At 41.5% G+C, this 27,518-nt stretch overlaps 1 protein-coding gene across 3 annotated transcripts in view; it reads right to left on the bottom strand.

The window, feature by feature from the left end:
- The window catches only part of DMD (dystrophin), a 1,795,368-nt gene that overhangs the window by 141,551 nt on the left and 1,626,299 nt on the right, over positions 1-27,518 (bottom strand). For 2 of the 3 annotated variants that reach the window (XM_068961891.1, XM_068961892.1), the window contains exons 1-2: positions 14,815-14,928; positions 8,671-8,732 (exon numbers count right to left, since the gene is read on the bottom strand). In XM_068961891.1, the coding sequence (XP_068817992.1) occupies positions 8,671-8,732; positions 14,815-14,834 (82 nt within the window). In that variant the 5' untranslated portion in view covers positions 14,835-14,928. Of the gene's footprint in view, positions 1-8,670; positions 8,733-14,814; positions 14,929-27,518 lie in introns of those variants that run through there. The other variant, XM_068961890.1, reaches the window with a different exon arrangement.

Genomic DNA, 27,518 nt, shown 5'->3' with positions numbered 1-27,518 from the left:
TTTTCTAGGTGTTCATCTTTGGTGTCAATTACCCTTTCCCAAGGACACTTGATTTGAGTTTACATTTATACTTTTAAAAATGAAATGCTCTAGCAGAGTGCCACTCAAAGTACAGTTTTCCCACAAAAAGACAAACTGGGACTGGGTCAAGCAACTGGTATAGCAACTTCACACTGCCGTGACATCCAAATGTGTATTCAATGGGGCCATTTCACTGAATGAGATACAGACTAGCTCAAGCATGGCTGAACTTGTGCAGTGAGTCACGTGATATGAGTGTACACTAGTCAGTTTTGATAAGACCACCTGAAAGTCCGTGACATACTGGATGTTTAAAAAAAAAATTGTCCTTCATCAGTTGAAGAAACATTGCTCTAAAACTGACAGTCTCTTTGTAGAACTTGAAAGCAAAATATAAACTAAGCTCTTCCACCAAAATGAATCTTTGATAAACAATATGTGTGTAAACATATAAATATATGGGCACACAGGCATGCACACACACAGATGCAAACTCATAGGTAACATATGTCCTGGTTACATAAGCTTCGATTTATAAGAAGGCACAAGGACTCTGCTGGAGTGATGCAAAGGATCAAGACTTTGTGGAATGGCCAATTCTCAAACATTCTCGCAGAATATCAGCGAGAATAAGTTAATGACTCATCCACTATGTCAGAAGGAGAGTCTTTCAGAGTATTTTTAGGTCACTTTATTACTACCATGGAGAGTATGGACTTTTAAAACTCACTATCTATTTTATATGAGAGTCCTGAATGTTTTGGATCTCTTTCTAGCAAAACTGCAGCTCCTAAGAGACATACAGAGGTAATCAGACTTCTGTGCTTAAAAAAGAAATATTGGCAATGTCTGAAAAAGAGTTGACACGTTTTTAGACGCCTTTACTTTGTGTGCAAAAAAACTATCTTCTGCAGACCCAGCTACATAAAATGGTCCACATCCAGCACTTTTCTTACAGCTGCAGGTGTAACCTTAACGTTCCTCTTATTTAAATCCAGTAAACTACCCCAATTTTGGCAGCTCTTTACAATTGTAAACCAGTCTAAGCCTGAAAGAGAATCCTTCTGAGTTTCCTTCTGAAATAAGCCTTGGAAGATGCAATTCAGAAACATCTATGCATTTAGGTTCCTCAATTAGAAGCTTTAAATCAAGTTATTTGAACAAGAAGAATATTATAAAAGGATATCCCATTAAAATGCCATAAATTCGGGTTCTAAGATTACATTTCTGTTTTACAAATGGGGACGATCAATTGATCTTAACTGAAGTTAAAAGAGCCGATTATTTTTCTTTTCTCTTTTATAAGCAGGATAGAAGTGAAGGAAGACCATTCATAACAGCCTTAATGTCTTACGCCTTCTATTTTGCTAATCTGAGTAAATCTCCCGTGCTAACTTTGTCAGCTAGGGAATAAAGAATGTCATTTGAGATTCCATAGCTTAATTATACTGATAAAGCAGTTTGATAAATCATGCTACGAGTAATGGATATTCCTTGGAGAACAGTGAACTAGGAGCCATAAAGTGTGTGCTCTGGACTTGGTTCCTTATCTTCCACCTATATGTCAGTATGAATAAATCAAAGCAAGTTTTGTGCCTCAGCCTGCTCAAGTTAAGACAGAAAGAAGGAAACTGTGGCCCTATCTACTCATATGGCAGCATTATTTTCCAAATCAAAATCAGGAGCCTACTCAGGTGGATGGCAGGACAGAAGAACTGAAACTGACAGAAAAGTCACATGCCAGCTATATACCTAATTTATAGCTGCATAAGGATTACATACAGTTATTTTCAAAAGGTCTTTGCACACTGTAAAGTCCTACAAAGATGGAAGTACAATAACTACTCATTCAATGCTCTTATTATTCATATCTTCCAGGCTGGTGGCCACAAAGGAGGCCTGGAGAGTTGGGCACAGCGTGCATAAGGCTGAGCCAAACCCAGCCAGAAGTTCAATTAAACCCAGACATTTAGACATGGAAGGTTGCTGCCCAACTTGGTAAGTCAGAAATCTGAGACTGAGGGAAAGCAAAGGACCAGCTCAAGGTCACAGCCAAGCGGGGATCTGAATTGAGATATTCTTTCCAGCTCAAGGTGCTGTGGTATAAAATCCAAAAACAGAAGATTTAATCCTTAATGATACTTAAAGAAATAGAGACAAGAGAAGGAATATGCAAAATATTGAGTAGCTTGAGTAGGTTGAGTACAGTTGAGTTTATAAAATATGCTGAGATAATCATTAGGACATGCTCCTTGTGCAGAAGGAATTCAATCAGAGTTCTACTCGCCAGAGCATCCTCAGGAGGGAATACTTAATGGAATGGAGAAAGTCTACCAAAAGAGAGAGAATACACTAACTTCATTTCTCTTCCTCTTGGTAATCTGAGGAAAGAGCTGTAAGATTTGTATGACAGTGTTTCTATGTGCAGAATGTGTGTGCGTGCTCAGCCATGTCCCACTCTCTGTGACTCCACGGACTGTAGCCCACCAGGCTCCTCTGTCCATGGAATCCTCCAGGCAAGAATGTTGGAGTGGGTTGCCAATTCCTTCTCCAGGGGATCATCCTGATCCAGGGATCAAACCCACATCTCTTGCATCTCCTGCACTGGCAGATGGATTCTTTACCACAGAGCCACCTGGGAATCAACTCTATATGAGCAGCTACAATTGTTTACTAATGACGATACTGATGCATGTTGAAAAACCTCTTAGCCTTTTGACTCTCTTCACTAGGGCTGCTGAAGAATCACACTGGCCTGAGATCCATCAGACCCTAGAACTGAGTCCTCACTCGAATGCTCTGAAGTTCTTCTCAGGCATTAGAGGCCACATGCTGATGGACTGGCTTCAAATCACAAGGGTTTTTAAGACCACTTTTCCTAAGAATTCCTAAAATAGTTATAAGTCTATTTTTGAAAACAGAGATTCTGCATCATTTGGTTGAATATCATGCAAAGTGGGCTCCAGACTTGGGGCAACAGCTAAGAGGGGCTAGGTTTAGAGAATGCCAGACCCACAGAAAAAGAAGGCAACCAATTCCCCTAGAATTGGTTTTTTTCCCTTAGAAAAAAACTGGTGGTGAAAGAACTTCAAAAAAGGAAAAGGCAATTGGGTTAAGAAATATGTCAGATCATCCGCCACATCTAGATTTTAGTAAATGGCTGCAAATTAAATCGGTTAACTTTCTGAAGCTTCCTGATTCTTTCTTAACATTATCCTGTTTTTTTTTAAACCTATGTCTCCTTTACAAACTGCTATTCCTGTGCTGCACTGCTGGTATGCCCCATGTAAACACCTCATACTGTAGGGCAGAAAGAAGCCAGGGAAGGGACCACATAAAGATTTTATTGTATTTACAATTAATATACTCTCAATAAGACAGACTAAGAAATATATTTTGAAAGTATTTTTATTCTGTGTCTGTTAGGGATGGAATGCTTTCTTTAAAAAAATGTTTACTTAACATTTCAGTGATGAACTTAAGAACCTAGACATAAATTGTGAGAAAATGACAGGCTTTTCATCATAGAGAGGCACTTTACATAAATCAATATTGTATTACTATTTCAAAATAAATTCCAGAGCATATTACTACCTAACATCTACTGATTTTTAAAAATGTCTTTTGGAGCCTTAAAGAGCTTTAGGTTTTAAATCACCAAGATAACCGTTTGGAACAACACTCTTGCCATTCCATTTGTAAAGATGCTAGTGGAAACCTGAAATTCACCTCATGAATGGAACATATTATTATGTCTAAGAAATGTAGAAGAATATGCCTCTCAACAGCAAATAGAGGACCCAGCAGGTATATTTCCAGAGAGCCTCCCTACTAGAGGGTGGCAGCTCGCCCTCACTTTGCCTGTAAGACAGGAATAGGTGACAGGATCTTCTTCCTATTGGTTGTTTGCCAAGAATGTGCATTTTTAAAAATAGGGGTGTTTAAACTTTTAGAAATCCATGTATCTGCAAAATCAGCCAAAGGTACTTCTTGAAGATTATAATCACAACAAGTTTTGGAAACAACGTGACCCACTCAGCCCAAAGCAAGAGAAAAACAAAATTCTTCAACATTTTGGTCCAATACCCTCATTCTAAGGATAAGGATAATAAGGCCATGCCAAAAAAAAAGGCAAATTTTGTTTTTTAATATACCACTCACCCCACCACATTCAGGGTAGTCAGAGAAATATACTGAAAGAAAACTGCTTTTTGAGTTGTTCTTATTGATTTCTTTGTGCAAACAAAACAATGCTTTTGCCAAACCGTTAATGTTGTGTATAAAAATTTTTGGAGCCATTCCAATGCTCCACTTCCTAATGATTGTCAGGTCACCACTGTGAACATTTAAAGTATTTTACTATACCTTGTGTTGTGTTTGTGTGGGAACCTGACAATTTCTTCCTTCATAACTTGGAATTTGTTAAACATGTACACAGTTTAAACCAAGGGGAAAACACAGTTTTTTTAACCTTTGATGAAAACTCACTCAAAAAAGCCATTTTAGATCTGTTGAGAATAACCTGAAAATAATTCTTTCACTTTTTTTTAATAATAAGCTAGGCTTATCTTCTTTACTACTCAATTTTTTAAGTCAACTTTTTATGAATGGATAGATCTAGAGACTAACAACACATGAGATGATCTCTTTGTGTTTAAATTTATCGGATAAAGTTTATGGGGAATCAGGACTTAAATTTTGTCTATGTATGTATGCTGTGGGGGAAGGTGTATATGTGACTATTGCTGCTTGTCTGTTACAGGTTCTCATTGGTTAATGAATTAGAGCCCTAGGGACTCTAAGGAAAGGGATAGATAGTACAGATGAAGAAAACTTTCTTGTTAAATATCGTATTGTAAATAGTATACACTTACTGTGGAAGGTCAGAAAAGAAGAATGAAAAAGAAAATTACCTAAGAATTCTACTAAGTAGAGATCTGCAAAATTAACAATTTGAGCAATCCCATAGCCTTCCATCAGTTAATGCTCTGGTGCTATTTTTGCCTGGAGAAGGAAATGGCAACCCACTCCAGTATTCTTGCCTGGGAAATTCCATGGACAAAGGAACCTGGTAGGCTACAGTCCATGGGGTCGCAAAGAGACACGACTGGGTGACAAAACAACAACAAGGGTAGTAAGGGTACTTAATCTTATAGGTTATTTCAGGGATGTAGACACCCAACAAACTACTAAGTCAATCACTCTATGTGTACCTGGCAACAGTGAAAGGAAGAGTGTCCACTGTCCAGGAATCCGCCATACTATTTCTAGAAATGGAATGGTTTGTTCCAGAAATACCATTCAAATAACTGTCTATCCATAGGTAAAACTGTCAACCCTACCTGTAGCAGGTGCATGGTAACCTACAAGGACATACTTTCATAAGTTAATAAAATAAATGAGGTCAATGCAAACAGTAACAGGAGACCTGGGGTGGATCCCAGGGTAGAGTACAGTGTTAGTCCCTCAGTCGTGTCTGACTCTTTGTGACACCATGGACTGTAGCCTACCAGGCTCCTCTTTCCATGGGGGTTTTCCAGGCAAGAATACTGGAATGGGTTGCCATGCTCTCCTCCAAGGATCTCCCCAACCCAGGGATGGAATCCAGGTCTCCCATATTGCAGACAGATTCTTTATCGCTGAGCCTGGAGCATGGTTTCTCTGTACCTGACTTCACCACCCTGTGAAAGAAGGCTGTTGACACCCTTTACCAGGCACAATGGTTGCTGACATCCATTTCCATGTGCAGCACACACAGAAGGCTCTCAATAAATGGAAGATGCTATGTAACGTGTTACCATTTGAATAAAAGCCTGGGAAATATGTGATTGTAACAAAAATATTGAAAATGTAAGTTTTGAAAGCTGAAAATCAAATTTCAACACTTAGTTCATTTCCAAGATGTTTGTTGTTAGGAGGGCAAAACACAAAATTTCAAAAATGGGGGGAATGAATGGTGGTGGAATTGACCACATATTTATGATGGCACCATTTTATTCCATGTAGATGAACTCAATTAAGTTGATTTCATCAAAGAATAAGTCTGTTAACAAATGAACTCTAAATTTCCCTGCAACTGTAAAATAACATTATCTTCCAGAGTCAGGTGATTTGCCCAAGGTTACTAACCATGCCAGATTACCAGCTTGAATGATCAAGCTACTGAGACAACTTTAGAAATATGGTGATAAAAAGCATATTTAATTCTGATTGAAGATGCAAACACCTCTTCACTGAGAGTTCATAATTAGCTCTATATCAACCATGTTTGTGAATTCTCATTGCAGAGTACTTCAAAGTAAGCTGGTAGAGTGTACAATGCAATGAAATGGAAAGATGGCTGAGGTACATTTCCTTTAGGTGAATAAAAAATGATTACAAAAAGAATGATTCAACTTTTATAAAAATGTATGTATAGAGAGAAATTTTTGAGGATACCTGCTAGATGGTTAAACATTAGTTAGCTAAGAGGTGGGTAACAGATGATTTATCTGTTCTTTTTTTGGTAGCTTATTTATATTTTTTAAACATTTAAAAATTTGAACAAGTATTGATTCTATAATAATTATAATTTTTCATCTTTTTGTGCATATGGAATTTTAGTTCCCCGAGCAAGGATCAAACTCATGCCCCTTGCAGTGGTAGCTCAGAGTCAATCCCTGAACCAGCAGGGAAGTCCCTCTCATTTTTAAATAAAAGTAAATTAAAATTTTATAACTAAAGATCACTGTGATTAGAACAGGAAAAATTACAAGCGGGTTGAGCCCCTGTAAACCAGAGGTTATAATCACAGTAGGTCCAGTTTGAATAAGCTCTTTACTGAAAGATTTCTAGTTTGTCTTGAAAAATCCAGTCTTGAGAGCACTGAGCTAGGATGACCAGCTCCCTCAGCACAGCCACTGTCTACTTCAGATGAATTCTCATTCTCTCATTTACCAAAACATAAGCATTCAAATTTTCCACCTGTGGTCTTAACAATCCAGCATAAAAGCCAGAAACCTTCTGCAGGGGCTGAAAATGCAGCACTTGAAGATTAGTTGATCCTGATTTTCCTTCTGTTTTTAAAAGTGTGTGTGTGTGCGTACGTGCCTGTACATACACACACAGACACAAATACACACACTCTTACTGTGAGACTAGGCTGACATATTACTTGTATTGAGTATCTCTGGCTAGTAGAATTTTAAGTGACTTTTCTTTCACACACTTTGGCTTTTTTTTCCAGATTTTGTAGAAGGAACTTCTATCATTTATATTTTTCTTTATGTTCAATCTTTTATATCGGAGGATAGTTGATTAATAAGATTGAGTTAGTTTCAGGTGTACAGCAGAGTGATTCAGCTATACATATAACTATATATTATTTTAGGTTATTACAGAATATTGAGCAGAGTTCCCTGTGCTACATCGTAGGTCCTTATTGGAAAAGTTTAGGAAAACAATCAGGGCAGGGGAGACGCTAATATCTCCTATCCCTGTCTTCATGTGTGCATATTCAGTTGCTCAGTCGTGTCTGACTTTCTGCGAGCCTATGAACTGTAGACCATCAGGCTCCTCAGTCCATGGGATTTCCCAGGCAAGAAAACTGGAGTGGGTTGCCATTTCCTCCTCCAGGGGATTTTCCCCAACCCAGGGATCGAACTCATGGCTCCCACACTGGCAGGCAGATTCTTTACCGCTGAGTCACCTGGGAAGCCCCCACGCCCTGTCTTCATAGCTGGAATTCATTAACCAAAGGGAACCAATGGCAGAAGGGCAGTAGGAGCTACACACAGGTACATGGCTACATACACGTCAAAAATATATGTCTGAGTATCCTGATTCCCATGGGTTTTCTCACAAAACTTAAAACCCAAAGAGTTCGCCTCGTGCATTTCAGTCTGTAAATACATCTACTCACAAAAAAGTCTTTAAAAATGTTTAGTAGTAGAGAAGGCATGGCGATTTTTAATTAAAACAACAACTAGTTACAATGTGAGGGGATTCGGTTCAGATTATTCCTGAGGGATCAAAAATGGCAGAGAGTGGACTTTCATCAAGCATTAAAAAGACTGAGGTTTCACCCTTATTTGGAGGCTGTGCATCTGTTCAAAAAATTCCAAGTTATGGGAAGGGTGGGTGCTGCCAGGCTCTCACACAAACACAAAACAAGCCGTCTAGACAAATCATTGAAATGTACATGCTAATAACCTGATGCGCTTAGGATTATGAGCACTGGAGTGACTGCAGAAAATTCCTTGACACAACATTCATGGTTTGGCAAAAGTGTTTTCTTGGTTTCACAAGGAAGAAATCAATCAGAACAACTTGAAACAGTTTTCTTCCTTTGGGGGAAAAAACTGCCATCCATTGCAAGTAACTTTTTTCCCACCCTTTTAAGCAACAACAACAAAAAAAACTAATAAGGCCTTTTAACCTGCTCAGATACACTGAATTTTCAGGAATGAATGAAATCCTAAAACTTATTTTTAACCAACCTCAGAAAAAAAGAAAGCTAATGGTCAATTTTGAATAGAAAGGTGCTGCTGTTTTTCATTTCTTAAAAGAACAGTGATATATTTAGATAACAAATGGCTTGCACACTACAAACTACTTTATCCTATGAGTCATCTGTCATTTCATCTGGAGGAAAGATGGCCATGTCCTTACCTAAAGACTGGTAGAGCTCTGTCATTTTAGGATGGTCCCAGCAAGTTGTTTGGGTCTCGTGGCTAAAACATAAAACACAAAGAGAGACTTTAGAATTTAGAATGAGTGATAGAGAAAAAGAGAGACCAAAAAAAAAAAAAAAAAAAAAAAAGCACAAAATGCTTTTCGATCATTTGGCTTCATGACTTCAAAGGACTTCCATCCTGTACTGACAAATGTTTATTTTACAACAGAAAGGCCCCTACCTTTGCTTTCAATGGGAAAAGCAATATGATCATGATTTTGTAACCAGCATTTGTTTATTTTTTGCACCCACATGTCGGGTGCACTTCTGTTATCAGAAAAGGGCCTGGATATGTAATCAATAATTGAAAATCAGGGTTTCTTCAGCCATCCAACTCGGAACATACTGAAAGGACACAGACAAGGGTTATTTAACTCTGTCAAAGAGATACTGGACATTAATTTCAGAAATCAGTCGCCTCGCTTCTCACTTGCTCTCACTGCCCCTGACATGTTTCCCTTACTTTCTTCTCCGTATCCAGATCTCATCTCCATGATGATGCCAGCTTAGGGTTTATCCACTGCCCGACTCACAGATCATATCTTCCCTCTTCCCATCATTTTAGAATATATTTTTGACTCAGCGCTCACTACGCCACTGCACCTTTGCCTATGTTTACTTGGGCCTGAATGAAGCATTCACAGTTCCCTTCCATTTCTTGAAGTTTAGGTAAATGTGGTTGCCAGCTATCAGCTCCTGCTGCAAAAAGAACAGAACACCTTTGTTCCGCATTCGATTCCGGGAATAAACCGAGGAGAGATAACTACATATACTTTTCCTTTACTTTGGACCATCTACATAAATCACCACAGCATCATATTTCCAGTTTTGGGGGATTACCTGACTGGCCTTTGATGCAGTAAAATACAGTAAAATGCAGTAAAATGCAGCCTATTCATCATCTTTCAGGGAAAAGGGTGGGGGGCAGATGGAGAGAGGAGAAATGGCTTAAATGTGGACACTTGAAGGGGAGCAGAAAACAGAGGCTGCACACAGAAAGAGGAGCTTGCGGAGGCCAACAAAGTCAAGTGTAGGTGTTAAATCTTAGGATTAGACTCTGCCTCTGTGGCATACTAGCTGTGAAATGGGGGGCTGCCCCGCTCACCTAGGGGTGTTAAAGGATGAATTAGTAGAGGTCAGTGACTGATACCTTCTGGCACTCAATATGTGGTCATTTTTGTTATTATGTGGCGCCCCCAAGTTGTTGATTTAGTCGCTCAGTCGTGTCCGACTCTTGTGACCCCCATGGACTGTAGCTTGCCAGGCTCCTCTGTTCACGGGATTTCCCAAATTACTGCCCCTTGAAAGCAAAGCTTTCATTAGTTGATTATGATAGAGGTGAGGATCCAACTGTGGTAAGTCAGCCACACCTTAAGACCTTTCATGGGGGCAAAAGCAATGCTCAATATGTACTGCCTCTGTTTTACAGAAGATATGCAAAACGGAGAAACATTTACTGTGGTCTGCTAAATATAACACAATCACAAATGACACAAAGATGTATGGCAGTTCCCCAAGCTGTACAACTTCAGAGACCAGCCCTCTGATATTTCCCAATCAGTAACTGAACGGTGAAGGCCAGTGAAAGAAATCTACAAGAAAGGGTTCCTTGCTGAAGGGCTGCTTCAGTCTCCTCCACACCTGTCCGTTTCTGTTTGACTTTTCCACAGAGGCAATCTGCATGTGAGGAGTAGACAGGGGCTTCTCAGCCGAGCGAATGTAGCAGAGCAGAGTTCAAGTCTTGCAGAGCAAGAAAAAAGATACAGCGCATGCTGTAGGGAGTTTTAGAAAGCCCCATGTCCACAATGGTTTATGATCTGTAGAAGGGGTGGGAGGGACGGGTACTTTATATGCACAGCACAAGAAGGCTGCAGCTTGCAGCTTCATAGAGAAAAAAAGTGTTGCTTATTCTCAAGCATTTTTTTTAAAGCTCCGAACGAGACCATATACCAATTCTGTACACAAGTACCCAGCAAGGAAAGATTACCTGCTATGGAGCCCACCCTGCATTTAGGCCTCTGCCATTTCCTATGGCCATCATATGTGAGCCCCAGGGAGAGAGGGAGGGAGAAGAGGGGGAAAGCACGTGTGTCCACACGTACAGGCTCTTATTACACACGCTGTGTAATTATAACACACCATCTCCACCACGTGTGGGAGGACTGGAGCAGCTTCAATTGATGGGCAGAAAAACATCTGTCTGAGCTGATAAACCTGACCTGACAGAGACAGAGAGAACCAGTCTGAAAAGCCACCATCTGTAATGGACCTTAAATTGGGGGAACACGGGCAAGAAGTAACTTGTATCAAATGCAATTCCCAAAGAAAAGAGAAACCTGCCTCCAAGGGACAGGAGAAGAGACTGAATGGGAGCTTCAGGGAGCTTCAGGGAGCTCCCTCCCTCCAAAGATTTTATGACTGTTGATACATTTACACCTCTACCTTTTAAAAAATATTTATTTATTTGGCTGCACTGGGTCTTAGTTGTGGCATGTGAGATCTAGTTCCCTGCATGCGTGTTAAGTTGCTTCAGTCATGTCTGACTCTTTGCGACCCCATGGACTGTAGCCCGCCAGACTCCTCTGTTTATGCAATTTCCCAAGTGAGAATACTGCGTGGGTTGCCATGCCCTCCTCCAGGGGATCTTCCCGACCCAGGGGTTGAACCCGGGTCTCCTGAGGCTCCTGCATTGCAGGTGGAGTCTTCACCACTGAGCCACCAGGGAAGCCCCACTTATTCCAGTGATTAAAAATTATGAAAGGGATTTTAGAAATGATCATTTAATCCATCCATCTACAGCAAAATTGAAATGTCCTTTACTGGAAGAAGGAAAACATTCTAAGCCTCCACTTCCATACTCCATTCCTGAGCTACCAGATACTAGTTAGTCCTACCTAGGTACTCATTCTCTCTCCCAATTACTTGTGATTCTGGGGGATCTGAATAACCTACATCAATGAACTCAAACCAGTCCAAAAGCCAATCTTCATTTACCATTTTTGTCTTCCTCTCCAACACACAAACCTTTTATTTTGAAGCAATGCAAAGTAACCAGAGAAACAGATCTATATTTCACCTTTGCCGAGTTAGCTTCACTTCAATTACAACCCAGCAGTAAGTGAAAGAAGTGAGCACAAGTGCAAAGAAGAAAAGAATAAAGGGTGGGACTAATCCTCCCAACTAGAAAAATAATCTTTTAATCATTTAATGCTAAAAATGACTGGCAACATAGCTGTAACGACTTCGGCTTTGGGAGTAACTATATGGAGAACCAAACACACATTTCACTGTACGTGGGTATTTTTGATGAATCCAAGGCCTGGTGAGACATATTTAACCTTCTAAACAGATAGGAAAGATGAGTATGAACAGGATGAAACGGTAAACACAAACCTGCCTAAGTCCTATCTACATTCTACCTTATAGGACAAATCAATTATTGGTCTCTGATCAATACTAGTTTTTACAGCTATATTTCTGACTCTGTGCCTATCTTCAAAAACAGGAGAGGATCCTCAGTAACTCCATGAGAAGCAGCTCAGGTTCACCTGGAATATACAGACAATATAGAAAAACATGCTGTGCTGGGGAGGTGGTGGTGGACGGATGGTAGTACTGCTTTTTTAGCAACTGTCTTTTCTGCACTTCACTTTTCACATCATTAACGCATTCCCCATATACCATGTCCAACTCGAAAGGCAATTCTGAATCCTGCTCACAAGTTAATGGTTATATCTTTGTTCAGCCTTCCTGAAAACAGTGATGTTCCACATAGATCAAAATTCTATACATGCATTCACAGAGACCAGCCTCATAAATAATCCTTAAAATGCCCTTTAAATCTTTAAAAAAATGTTATTGATTTTGGCCATGCTGGTTCCAAAACCTGGCATCAGATATGCCTCTCTGAACAGCCTTCAAACTCTGATCTCCTCCCTCCACCCCTTTTTAATGTGTACAAGCTACCATAATCTCTCTTTTCCCTTTTATTTTGGGTCATGATAAGAACGTAAAACAAATTAAAATACACAATCACTGGATGTGACAAAAGACCCCGGCAACACCTACGTGTCAATAATAAGAAATTAAAACATTACTTACTGAGCACAAGACTGACCTAATTTCCTACCACACAATTTAAATTTTCTCTCACCTTCTTTAGTTTCAAGTAGCGTGTAAGGTTATTATAACCATCTCAGAGCTGTTCCTACTGTCAGTGCTGGAATATCAGACTTACTGGAATTGCTTTTTTAGTTTCTTTAAAAACAAATACTAAACACTTAGAAAAAGTAACAAAATTCCACTGTTCTCCCCAGGAAAATGGCAGTTGCCTAATTAAACTAAGATTTCTTCTGCCACCACTGTTATTTGGTACTGAAAATAATTCCAAACAGTTGCCCTTTTAAAAAATATTTTTCCACTATTTCCCAGGGAGGAAAGTGATCCCTATGCAGCAATATAAAGGTAGCGTTCTCTTGCGATTTGCAGAGGATTAGAGTTTGGCTTCATATATAATCTGAAGCCCATTGATCCACACACACAAAATCACTTCCCTTTAATCTGGGGATCAGACTCTTTTTCTAGAGAAACCTTGGCATTTGCATGCTGAATGCTGAACTTGGCTGCCACTGCTGGAAGACTCGAAGGGTGGGAATGGGAAAATATATTTAAAAGTTTCTGCTACTGTGGGTAGGGAGGTTAGGGGGGTGGGTGTCAGTGTAAACCTCAGATATCCTATTCTAGTCCCCATTTCTTGTTCCCTGTGATTGTTAACATTTTATTCTCTTCGGCTCAAGCCAGGGCAAAGATGATTGCCTCCGTGACTGTTCCAGCTGTTACTCCTCCTCCGTTCTGTTTGCTTTTCAGGGCTTAACTCCCACCCACCCTCAACTTCAGCCAAAGCAATTTCACTTCAGGGTCGTGTCCAATGCAAGATCAAACAACGATGACTGAAACCAATTCCACGGTGATCAAGGGTCAGAAACCTTTCATATAGCCATGTTGTTTCATTTGCTCTTCTGCTTTTCCAAGAGGAACTGGATTCTCCAAAGAGGGGATTTGGGATAAGGAAATAAAAAATCTAGACAAAAAAGAAAGGGTGATGGGGGGTGACAGGGAGAGGCCACAAGGATAAAGAAGCCAAGAGACCAAGAACAGCTTGTTGGCCACATAGGTTTATTTCACTTAAAGACTTCGGTTCATCACTTACACTGGACGAATTTTTTTTTCCACGTTAAAGTATTTTATAATTAATAATATGTCTCTCTTGGGCAACCAAACCCTTTCAATTCAAGCTTCAAACTTAACTTCAAATTGAACGGAGATAAACAGCGTCCTGCCCTATTCATTGTCATGATTTGACCAAGAATGACAAACTTTGCTTAAAGACCAGCACAGACACCTGGAGAAACGCGAGAAGGACACCCAGAAATGACTCCACGTTCAATCCCAGAGGGCAAAGAGAAAAAAAAAAAAAAACACCCTGAATCCTCTATGTCAAATCCTTGACTTTTAGGCTCTCCTTGCCTTTTCTTTCTCTCCTGATTTCTCCAAGTCTTGGGGCATGGGACGAACACAGTAGAAAATGCAACGAGGGAAATGTCAGTTGGAATCCTCGGAAGAAATCAGGCAGAAAGTTGACCTTTTGGCACTTGCAGCGCAGTGGAAGGTAGAGCCTGGCGCGCCCCTTCCTTCTGCGAGGTCTGGAGACGCTTTAGGAAGCCTGGCTGGCTTGCGTCCACACAGATAGCCCGGAAAGGAGCAAAAAGCTCCCGCAGCTCCAATCCCCGCGTGGGGAACGTTCTGTCCCCTCTGGGTACTGTGAGACATCAGCCTTTTCTCTCCGGAGCCCGTCCCAAAGTCGGGGGAAGGGGCTCCCAGCGAGCCAGGGGGGAGCCCCGGGGGCGCACCTGCTGCGGCGCTGCGGGGGCTCACGTGGGGACCTTGCCCTGATGGCCGGCCGTCTGGAGCCCGGGATCGAGCCGTCACGCGAGTCCAAGTTTTGGCCCCCTCTGCTAGCACCCTGCTCGCGCCACAAGTGCATGGACTGCGGCGATCTGAGGGCGGCGCGGTGCACTTACCCTTTGAGCTGTTCCCTCATGGCTGCTAGGGCTCCGCGGTCGGGGGAGCGCGTGAGCGGAGGAGTGAGCTTCCCAGAGCCGCCGGGCTCCCCGAAAGTCGAGCGCCGCCGTCGCCGTCGCCGCCGCCGCCCAGGCTGGAAGCTGAAAGCACTGCGGAGGAGCCGGCGCGGGCTAGCAGGCGGGCGGGCGGCGCGCGGGAGGGGGCGCTGCAGGCAGACGGGGCGGGGCTGGGCCGGGCTCCGCCCCTACCTAGCGCCCTGGGAACCCGGACTCCGGGAGACCCGGCAGGCAGTTGGGGCTTTCAAAACGGAAAGGAAAAAGAGAAAAGCAAAAGAAAGACGGAGCAGGAGATTTAAGGTAGTGCCGGGAACCTGGAAGCCACACATTGCCCTACCAGCACCCCCTTAAATCCTCCAGCAAGACAACTTGTTGCCTAAATAAATGACCTAGGTGCAAATGACCTCATCGCAGATAATTAAGTGTGTGGGCTCAAGAGTTTGCTTTTTAAAGAGTGAAAGAGAAAAAATTCACGAGCATAATTCTTCCTCCCCCTGGCCCAATCGAAGATTAAACTGATGGAGCTGTAAGGACATGAAATTCTAGTTTCGCTTATCCTGGGCTAAATAGGTTTTAAGGAAGCATTTGTCTGTGTATCTGTGACAGCAGTGGTTCTCATCCTGTAGTCCCAGGACCAGCAGCATCGTCTGGGAACTTAGAAATGAAAATTCGCTGGGCTCCAGCCCAGAGAGAGCTACTGAATCAGAAACTCCGAGCACAGTGAACTTTGAGAACCAGTGGTATAGACTCTTTAAATAAAAACCACCACCAATGGTGTGGTATGGTGTGGTCTTTTAGTATTCTTCAGAGAAATCTAAAAGGAAACCATTTCCAATGGAAGGTTCTATTGGAAAAGTTACAGGGCCTGGTAGCTCAAATACTTCTAATTGCAGAGTTTGCAATATGACGACACAGGTTAACTATGCAAAATTGTGACAAGCTTCGAAATATTCCGAAGAGAAGAAAGCCTTCATGAGCGCAAGAATTTTTCTCAACCTTCACATAATATCTTTGATTAAAGAGTCCAAAGGGTATTTTCAGATAAACTTCCTTAGTGGTTTCATTGTCCCTGTTTGTCCATTTATTTTGTTGGCCTGCTTTTCTTTTTATCGTCTTTCAACCATTTCATTTTCACTCTCTGTTCTGGTTGATTCATTCTTCTTCGGCTTACAGTTTAAAGGGTTCCCCTTTTTCTTTTTAAATGTCCTCTCTCTCAACATTTCCCCCTCACTCCTTCTAGGCCAGAATGTTTGAGCTGAAAGGATTCTAGCTGTCAATCTCCTTTTCCTATCTGCTACATCACAGCAAAAGAGGCAAAAATAATGTGCATGAACCAAAGGTAAAGGGAGTGTGAAGTTTCTTCATTACCCTTGACAAACCACATACAAATGTAAACTTTATAGGGAATACACCGTGCATGCAGGTCTGATTGGTGTTGCTATTTTAAAACAAACAGAGCACTTCCTGGGGCTTTCCAGGTGGCTCAGTGCTAAAGAATCCATCTGCCAATGCAGGCACCACAGGAACTGCAGGTTCGATCCCTAGGTCGGGCAGATTCCCTGGAGGAGGAAATGGCAACCCACTCCAGTATTCTTGTCTGGAGAATTCCATGGACAGAGGAGCCTGGTGGGCTACAGTCCATGGGTCACAAAGAGTCAGACACAACTGAGCACACACACAGGCACTTCTTGCATTGTACCTGATACACTGAGACATTATTGCTATCTTTTAGTTATTTTGAGCCAGTGATTTGTGGACTCGGCTGCTATTTAAGTCTGAGAAGCAGAGGGCACACCAGGACTGGCTTTGCGTGAGGCTGTCCCTTGGTCTCACTGGAGATTCTAGGTCTGCCCCTATCTTTGGGGAAAAGGGATTCCTGTTCTGTGATAATGAAGTGGTGTGGTGGCCTTTGCAGTTAATCAGTGATGTCACCTCTGTGTCAATGTAGCAAGTGAATGACTTAAATATTGTTTATATGTATTCCAATGAAAAGATGCAAACCTTCCAGCGTGGACATTTGTAAATATTGGAAACATTGTCTTTCTCTTCCTTTCTAGTTTGTTTGTTTTACACTTTTAAATTTCCTGCTTGAGATTCGGGGATTCTGCTATGTTTCTCTTAAATCAGTGCTCAAGTCTACTTTCTCAGTGTCCAGCTAGAAAACTACTCAAAACAATTCTTTGGGAAAAAAAGGGAAAATTAGAAATTACTATTCAAATTTTCTCCTACATTTGACAGATGGCAATCCTCAAAAATATATCTTTAGGTTCTTTTTTAGACTGGTGTTATAGGCCCTTTGAAGGCTTCTTCCCAAATCTTGATGTTGTTTTCAAAACTAAATACAGAAAGCATTATTAAGAAATGAAAAGGTCATCACAGCAACTGTTTTGTTATTTATTTCAGTTAGAATATCAATTTTGCTTATTAGGGAAAGCCGTTAAGAAAAGAATATAATTTATATATTTTCATTTCATATATCAATTATATAGTGATGCCATGTATGATAAAACATTAATTGCTTGCTTGTAGTAGCTCTCCTCTTCCTCCTCATTATTACTGTTCTGATGTGAACCACAGACCATAAAGCAACTTAAGTTTAAATCCTGCCTTTAAAACCTACCACAAGCTGCTGGCCCCTCGTACCATGGCTGGAATATGGCCGTGCAAAGATTGGAACTAGGGAGTCTGGCTTCAAGGCCCATGTAATTGGCTACTCTGTCAGGCTGCCGTGCAGAGAAGTGGCTTCTCCTACTGTGGAGGAAGATCTGTATGTTTTCTTCTGTGCTCATGAGCGATCCCACTGCTGGCTGGCAGCAGAGGAGAGTCAATTTGCTAGAAACAGAGGTAAGGAATGAACTAAATAGATAAGGTCTAGGAAGGCCACCTAGTACATTTTTCCATACACCAAACTCGTCTTTGAACCACTTAAACGTTGTTGGTACTTAGAAAAAGGAGGACCTCTCTGATCAAAGGGACTATACTGGGTATCTCCCCATTCTCTCTTCCATCTCTGTTCTATGCCCTTTTCCACCCTGCTCTATGGCCCAGGGGGTTGGACCTCTGTGGATGGCATCAATCAGGCTCTCTTGCCCTTTGGCTTTCTTTCACTTTCAGCCAATGGGAAGCAGTGATGAAAGGCCTATAGCAGGAGATGAAAGGGTAGGAGGAGAGAGATGTCGGGGTATTTATTCCCCAACCTCCCTCCTGTTGTTCTTGAGCCTGCCAGTGGCCGAGTTTCTTTATGGGGCCATGAGTCTCGCTGTGTAGTCATTTCTACAGCATCAGCATGCTCCAAGTACCTTAAACCATTCCCTCCTCTCACCCTTGTTCTTTCTCCTACAGTGCTCAGGCTTTAGTAAATAGTCTTTCACCACACTTTCTTCAAGTCCCACTTTTGAGTGTATGATCTGTTTTTTCTCCCAGGACCCAGATCAAACAGGGACCCACCCAGTCAAAGTCACCCTCTGGGGTACTTGGCTGGTTGCTGAGTAGGGACCACTGATTAAGGAGAAAGTCAACTTCACCAGTTGGAGCTGAAAAGGAGATTAGACTTGGTCACTGGATAGATATTTCTAGAAGCCTCCTCTGTAGGCCCCAAAGGAGATTCTGGCCTACTGGGGATAAAAGCAAGTCAGTAATTATAAATGGTGATCACAGCAAGAAACAGACAAGAAACAGATGATTCTTTCTCAGGGCTTTAGGGCTCTCCTCGATCTCTGGGAGAATGTCAAGGTAGGGATTAGAGAGGTGGGCACATCGGGAAGGACCTGGTGTGCTGATCCAAAGTTTGACCTGCATGCTAAAAGGTACAGATGAGCTTTATAAGGAAGGAATTCAAGCATGAGTGTGGCTCTGTCAGATTCATCTTTCAGAAAAATCACTCTGGCAATGGTGCAGGGCTGGATCAGAAGAGTCTGGAATTAGGACACTGGATACAAGTTGACTGCAGCATGAGGAGGATCTGAACAATGACAGCGGCAGAGAGAGTGGGGAAATAACAGCAGTGTTCAAACTACAGGAGCCTTGACTGATTGGACGTATACATGGGCTAGAAGGAAGATCTAGGGCCATGGTCCTCAGGCCTGGCTGCCACTGGAATCACGTGTGGAATGCTAAAAAATTCAGATGCCTGGGTCTTACCACCCTGAGGTTGTGATTTAATTGGCCTTGGGCACTGGGACTTTTAAGGCTCTTCAGGTGATTCTGACATGCAGCCAAGGTGGAGGATGACTAGAGGATTATTGTTCTAGAGTGACTCCCAAGATTGGGTGAGTAACACTCACCAAGCCAGCACTTTCAGCCAGAGGGGGACAGATTTAGGCAGAAGAGGGTCAGGGAGAGATGATGAGTTCAGTCTTGAGCCTGATGACTCAGAGGTGGCGGTGTGATGTGAAAGGCAGGCAGACACCCGAGTCTGGAACTCAGAGGGAAGATGGCAGGAATAGAGCTATCCTTTGGACATGGTAGTAATGCATGGTGTGGGTTTGGATGATTCCATTTAGGTGTATGTGTGTGTGTGTGTGTGTGTGTGTGTGTGTGTCTGTCTGTCTGTCTGTCTGTCTCTGTGTGTATGTATGTGTGAAGATTCAAGGGTGGAGGCCAGGCTGTTCCTATCTTCTACCAATACACTCCTTTTCTTCTGAGCTGCTTACAGTTTCAATGTTAGCCTGACTTTACCAGGGTGAAATGAGGATCAGCAAGGGAAAGGAAATGACAGGGAATGGGCTGCAGTGGGGACTTGCCTGGGTATGGCCCTAAAGGACTTCACCACCTGCTAGGGTCCAGCTTCCTTCTGGCTGCATGAGTCTGCATCCAAACTGCATTTTGTTCCTTCACTAATCTTAAGTATGAGTGCATGCTAAATCACTTCAGTCATGTCCCTGACTCTTTGCTACCCCATGGACTGTAGCCTGCCAGGCTCCTCTGTCCATGGGATTCTCCAGGCAAGAATACTGCAGTGGGTTACCGTGCCCTCCTCCAGGGGATCTTCCCAACCCAAGGATCAAACCCACCTCTCTTAAAGTCTCTTGCATTGGCATGTTCTTTAACACTAGCACTACTTGGGAAGCTCAGTCTTAAGTATATAACCTGTACCATTTTATAAAAATTAATTTGGAATATAGGTATTGCTTCAATTAAGCCTAACACACAGTTTATAGTAAAATTTCAACATTTGGCTATCTATCCAGTAAACACATAAGGATCTCGTGTTTCTCTTTGCACACAAGTATTAGCCATGAACAGTGAATAAGACATCTAACAAATCCTTCCAGTGATGGTGAGTCACTGTTAGGGCAAATACCATGGTGTGCTAATTAAAATATGTGTAAAAATCCCTTTCGATCAATCTGAAACCCTGCATCTTGGGGATATCAGCATACCCAGTCAGTTCGCATTAACTGGTAAATGAAGGGACCACCACATTCAGACACAGCGTACTTCACACCCACACAAAAGCCTATTTTTCCAGGCTCTTCCCCTGCAGGGAGGCAGAGTAAGCCAGACTGAGCAAAGTTCTCTGAGCCAGCTACCATGTGAACCAGAGATTTCAGCACACAGGCTCCAGAGGAAGTCACACTGGGCTTCTCTCTCATACAGTATTCTTCTAATAAGATTTTTCAAAGCTTCACCGAGCCACCTATATCAGACTGAACATCTAGAAAAGATGTGAAGTTTAGCATCTTCACTAAAATCAAGCCACACTCCATTAACCTCACAGGCCCAGCAGTTCCTCCCTGGCAAAGAATTCTGCTGTGTACCTATTAGCCTGCCAACTACGGAGCTACCCCGGTGTAGGGAGCACACCACCTCCAGCTCAACAGCTCAATGTGGATGCTGGTTAAGGTGGTTCAGGCAGGTCTGCATTTCTAGTCCACCTTAAGGACAGCTCAAAGCTGTAACTATTAGTCTGCCTTTCCCAAATGGCAGTGCCAAATAACAGGAATTTCAAAACTAGGCAGAAATTCTGACACTCTGCAAAATCTGCCTTCCTCTTCAGCTACAAATAAGGCTTTGTATTCGATTAGACTCACAGCAGGTGAAAACCCCAATTAGTGAATTCATTCTGGGGCCTCTTCCTACCTTCCTCCCACATACCACCCTAACCCAAAAAAAAAAAAAAAAAGGAAGTCTTTTCTCAAATCACAAGTAGATTAACTCTTTGGTCTACCCAATCAAACTGTTCACCACATGAAGAATTTTCCTAGGAAAGCGGGAGGCTGTTTAAAGATGTACCTTTTGTGACTTCATAATGGGGGTTACAGAAAATCCCATTTTGCCAGATTTTATTGTTTTCTTCCAATCCATAAATACTCTCAGGTTTTCTGATCAATCTAGAAATTACAGTTTTTCTTTCTACCTGAATACTCACAAAGCCAATATTATCTAAAGCATGATTAATGGACAGTCTGCTACAAGAGAGAATTATTTTTAAGTTATGTTCTTATTTTGGTATAGTTGAGGAGAGAGAAAAATATTAAATTTTAGTTTAAACACTATGCTTTGGCCTTAGGAAGCACACAAAGTCTATATTTCATACTTTGCAAATATTTATTTGTCAAAGGAAATTCATCACTGGACTGGGTTAGCGATTTGGTTTGAACGTTCAAAAAAAAATAAATAAAGCAAGAACAGCTTGAGTTTTTAGAGTGATTTACTTATACTTTGTCAGTTGCTTCTGTGGCAATAATTCAGAACCCAGTTTTATTTATGAGCATATGATTAAAAAAGAGCAGCTTTGTCTTTTTTAATTGTTTTAGTCCTGTCACTTTTCTTGAAACAAGTCGTAGGACTTATTATCCACAAGAAAATACTGAACATACATCAGATAGTAAGGCAGCTTTTAGAGGTAGTCATCTGTTACTGTCGGAGGTTCATTTCATTTTGAGGCTTTTTAATTAAAATGCGAAATTCTACATACATTCCTGCCTAAATTACCCCCTTCTGAAATAGTCGAACTTCATTAAAAAAAAAAAAAAAGTTAAATCCTAATGTAACCATTTTTAATACTTCTGACTCGGTTCTTGAGATGCTAAGAGTGGGGGTGGGGTGGGGGTGGGGTAGTAAACAAAGGAATTACCAGTCAATTAAGTGAACAAGGAAGTCCTCTTAAGTTGAAACAGATAAGGAAAATTAAATATTCAAATGCTACCCTATGAAGACACTATGGGTTTTTTTTTTTCCCTTTGAGATGAATATCTACCAGAATCAAAAGCAGCTTCTTAATCTTCAGCCAGCGTAGCTCCACATTCTAGCAGAAGCATTAACCAGAGCAAGGCAGAGCTCTAGACCAATTCTGCCCCTAGAGGCCAATCACTTAACCCTTTGAGACCAGTTACTTAACACCTCTGGAGCTCTGGTGGTAAAATTCAGACACTATTGCAGGAGGCCAGAGTACAGGTCAAATCACACATTGACTATGAAAGCAATTGGATGGCTGGAGGATACTCTGTTCATGCCAAGTAGCCGGTTGGGTAGATATATTTCCTGAAGTGAAAGTGCTCAAGCGTGTCCGACTCTTTGCAACCCCATGAACTGTAGCCCGCCAGGCTCCTCTATCCATGGGATTCTCCAGGCAAGAACACTGGAGTGGGTTGCCATTCCCTTCTCCAGGGGATCTTCCTGACCCGGGATCATACCTGGGTCTCCCACATTGCAGGCAGATTCTTTACCATTTGAGCCACCAGGGAAGCCATATTTCCTCAAAGGAAACCCAAGAAGTTCAGGAATACTGTTAGGAATACAGCACGAAATAAATTTAGCACTGTCATTTTAACTTTTCGTTTTTAGACTGTTATATGAAGAAAAGGGAGAGATCTAAGAGTTCTAGTCTTTTCTCTTTAGCAAGTTTCAAAGGGACCCTTTCTTTCTTTTGTTTTTTACATTTAAGAGGGAAACAAATGGGTAAAATAAGATTTTTTTTGAGGGTGGGGGAAATAAATCACTAACCATCAGCCTAAGATAGGAGTAAAGTTCACATCAAAAGGTCTTATTTTAGGGGGCTGAGGCTAAAATAGCAAGACTATTCACACATGTTAAAAAATGTATTCACATTGCTATTGGCCAAAGAACAAGTGAATGTTGGTTTCATGGGGGACAGCAGGAGAGAAAGATTCCTTACACTCTGGTAGAGAAGGACTCTGAGTGCAGGCCTTGATTAGCCAGGATGTGGGAGGAATTCCCCACAAGAAAGGGAAATGGAGGTTAAAAACCTATTTAACCAAGTAATGATTCACCAAGGGCTGAATCTTATACTTCAGCTGTCGTTTTGTCCAGACACTTTTTGAAGATAAAAGGGAAATATGAATGCAAAGAATTTTAACTAATTCACAAATTCCCAAGAAGTCTTTCTCATGTCCCATACCTAGACTAAGTTTTGCTGCTAAATATTCCCGTATATTCATTTCTTTAAATGACTGCAATCATGGTATATTTATGGAGCACTTACATATGTCTTTGCTTATCAGTCAAACTCTTCTCATTTTTCATTATCATTAGTAACACCTGGAAACTGTCTGGAGGATGGACTTGGAAATATTTTAATATTTCAACATTATAATCAGGTTCCTCTCACCAGAAAGACTCAAATATGGCACTGACCTGAAGGAGCCTACAATCTACTTGAGACAGATTCATATGTGACAAACCCCAATATCAGACAGATTATAAATATAGAAATGGAGGGGGAAAAAGCCAAAAGAGAGAGGTGGTTAGTTTGACCTCTTGGGATTAGGGTACATACATTTCAATTAAGAGCTAATTAGGCTTATACCATCAGGCTTCATGCATGTTTCTGTTAGTGTAAGAAGAGCTAAAGTAAGTTTCTTAAGTTGACTGTGAGCTAATCTCTCATATTAATAATTTACTAAGGCATAGATTTTTTGGGAAAAGTTAACATACTGCTGTGTTATGAAATCAATTATGCTTTTCTGGAATACAAAAAAGCATTGGGCCATTATTGGATTTTATGTCTCAGGAAGGCTAATACACAGAAAATACCAACTGTCCCATTAGAATATGAAATCACAAACTTGATTTACTGTCAAGCTTGTAGTGTGGAAATCTAGGTCCTTACAGCTTGAAATTACTCTCATTCCTTAGAAGCTTATTCTCATGTGTTGGCTAGAAAAGAAAAAAATTGGCATCACCACGGACAGAGGAGCCCAGCAGGCTATAGTCCATAGGCTCACAAAGAGTCGGACACAACTGAAGTGACTGAGCACATAGCATGTACTTTTGAATATTCTTCTCTTTGAACAGAATTAAATTTGGGGTGGGAAGAAATAAGCCTGGAAAAGAGGGTGTGGATTAGAATGGAAATATATGCTACAGAGACTCTTACAATAGTCCAGTTATGATATGATAAAGGCCTGAACTAACAAAGTGCCACTGGAAATTGGTGAGAAGGTTGAATTCAAGACAGATTATGGGACAGAATCAATGCTGCTTTTCAACTAATTGGAGGTGAGGGCTAGAGGGAAGGAAAGATTAGAATTTTTGACAATGACATCATTACCTGAGGATTCAGATTTGTGTTTATACTATATGTGTATTTACACCTCACGTTGTTCTACAGAGCCTCTAGGGCAACTTCTGAGACTGCATAAATTTCAAAAATTAATAGATAAAATTCAAGGTTAAGGAAATAGAATGAAATATGAAGAAGGGAGGAAAAGTTACAACCCAGATTTGAAGACCACATAGATTGGTATCCTAGTAAATTTAGTTATGTACACCAGCCAAAATGAGAAAGACAAACAACATAAAGTGTCGAAAAATATATGAAGGAACTAGAACTCTCATGCTTTGCTGATAGGAATTTATGTTGGTATAATAACCACATTAGAAAACTGTTTGGCAGACTGTATAAAAGCTGAACATATACATTTCTATGACTCAGAAATTTCACTTCTTGATATATTTCTGAAATGGATATATACATATGTTCACCAAAAGACACACTTTAGGATGTTTATGATATTTCTTTTTGGTGTCATATGTCCATCAACAGTAGATTGTAACATTTAGCACATTTACACAATGGAATATTATACAGCAATGAGAACAAACAACTTCATACGACAGGGATGAATTCAAAGCTTAAAAAGCCAGATATGGGGGGGGGGTGGTCCTAAGACGGTGAAGGAATAGGACGGGGGGGGATCACTTTCTCCCCCACAAATTCATCGAAAGATCCTTTGAACGCTGAGCAAATACCATAAAACAACTTCTGAACACTGGCGGAGGACACCAGGTACCCATAAAGGCAGCCCATTGTCTTCCAAAAGAGGTAGGACAAAATACAAAAGATAAAAAGAGACACAAAAGAGTTAGGGATGGAGACCTGTCCCAGGGAAAGAGTCCTAAAAGAGGAGACGTTTCCAAACACCAGGAAACCCACTCATGGGCGGGTCTGTGGGGAGTTTTGGAATCTCAGAGGGCAACATAACCGGGAGGAAAAAATAAATAAATAAAACCCACAGACTAGGCACCTAGCTGCAATTCCCAGCGGAGAAGTAGCCCAGATGCTCACGTCCACCACCAGCAAGTGGGGGCTGAACAGGGAGGCGTGGACTGCTTTGCTTAGGGTAAGGACTGGGCCTGAATGCCCTGAGGGCAATCTGAGGGAGCTACCTTGAGACAGCAACCCAAACCCTGGGATAGCTGGGGGGTGGGGGGGTGGGGGGGAGTGGGGAGGGTGGAAAGAGGAAAGAGAGAGAGAGAAAGAACTTTCCCAGGAAAAGCTCCAACCTAAGGCCCTGCCAGCCCTGCTCACAGAACAAAGGAATGAGCAAATACCAGAGGAGAGCTAGCTGGCTGTGGGCTGGTCCATCCCCCTCCAGAGGCAGAGAGGCAGGCAGGCGACAGCCAGAGCTGAAAGGCAAGGAGCAAACTCAGCCCCAGAGACAGCATCCCCTACCAAATTGTGAGTAGGCTCCCAGTTGCTAACCAAGTCTTCCTGGAATCCTGGACAGTTGACATCCACCAGGAGGGCTGCAGCCAGAGATCAACTCCCCAGAGGAGATGCATGGCACAAATGAGATGGCGCTCCCACTGCTCACCCAGGAAACCAAGTGGCTGAGACCAGGCAGGTGATAAGACGCACTGCACCTGGGGAGAGTGTGCTTGCCAAGCACCTGGTCACCTGAGCTGCTTGGACATGGGAAGGGCACAAAACGCAGGCCCAATCGAATCTGTGCCTTTGTGGAGTACCCATGAACCTGAACCTGAGCGGCATAGACCTGGGAAGTGCACACCCCAACATTCGAATCATAGGAGTCCCAGAAGAAGTAGACAAAAAGAAAGGCCATGAGAGAATACTTGAGGAGATAATAGTTGAAAATTTCCCTAAAATGGGGAAGGAAATAGCCACCTAAGTCCAAGAAACCCAGAGAGTCCCAAATAGGATAAACCCAAGGCGAAACACACCAAGACACATAGTAATCAAATTAACAAATATCAAACACAAAGAACAAATATTAAAAGCAGTAAAACAGCAAATAACCCACAAGGGGATCCCCATAAGAACAACAGCTGATCTTTCAATAAAAACTGTTCAAGTCAGAAGGGAATGGCAGGACATACTTAAAATGATGAAAGAGAAAAACCTACAGCCCAGATTACTGTACCCAGCAAGAATCTCAATCAAATATGAAGGATAAATCAAAAGCTTTACAGACAAGCAAAACCTCAGAGAATTCAGCACCACCAAACCAGCTCTAGCACCAGCAAACCAGCTCTCCAACAAATGCTAAAGGATCTTCTCTAGACAGGAAACACAGAAAGGGTGTATAAACTCAAACCCAAAACAACAAAGTAAATGGCAATGGGATCATACTTATCAATAATTACCTTAAATGTAAATGGGTTGAATGCCCCAACCAAAAGACAAAGACTGGCTGGATGGATACAAAAACAAGACCCCTATATATGCTGTCTACAAGAGACCCACCTCAAATCTAGGGACACATACAGACTGAAAGTGAAGGGCTGGAAAAAGATGTTTCATGCAAATAGAGACCAAAAGAAAGCAGATATAGCAATACTCATATCAGATAAAATAGACTTTGAAATAAAGGCCATGAAAAGAGACAAAGAAGGACACTACATAATGATCAAAGGATCAATCCAAGAAGAAGATATAACAATTATAAATATATATGCACCCAACATAGGAGCACCGCTATATGTAAGACAAATGCTAACAAATATGAAAGGGGAAACTAACAGTAACACAGTAACAGTGGGAGACTTTAATACCCAACTCACACCTATGGATAGATCAACTAAACAGAAAATTAGCAAGGAAACACAAACTTTAAATGATACAATGGACCACTTAGACCTAAAATCTATAGGACATTTCACCCTAAAACAATGATTTTCACCTTTTTCTCAAGTGCACATGGAACCTTCTCCAGGATAGATCACATCCAAGGCCATAAATCTAGCCTTGGTAAATTAAAAAAAAAAAATTGAAGTCATCTCAAGCAAATTTTCTGATCACAATGTGGTAAGATTAGATGTCAACTACAGGGAAAAAACTATTAAAAAACAAACATATGGAGGCTAAATAACACGCTTCTGAATAACCAACAAATCACAGAAGAAATAAAAATATGCATAGAAATGAATGAAAATGAAAATAA

Source organism: Capricornis sumatraensis, chromosome X (assembly GCF_032405125.1).
Source record: "Capricornis sumatraensis isolate serow.1 chromosome X, serow.2, whole genome shotgun sequence".
Taxonomy (NCBI): domain Eukaryota; kingdom Metazoa; phylum Chordata; class Mammalia; order Artiodactyla; family Bovidae; genus Capricornis; species Capricornis sumatraensis.
The sequence above is the reverse complement of the archived record's forward strand: the minus strand, read 5'-3'. Positions and strand labels throughout refer to the sequence as shown.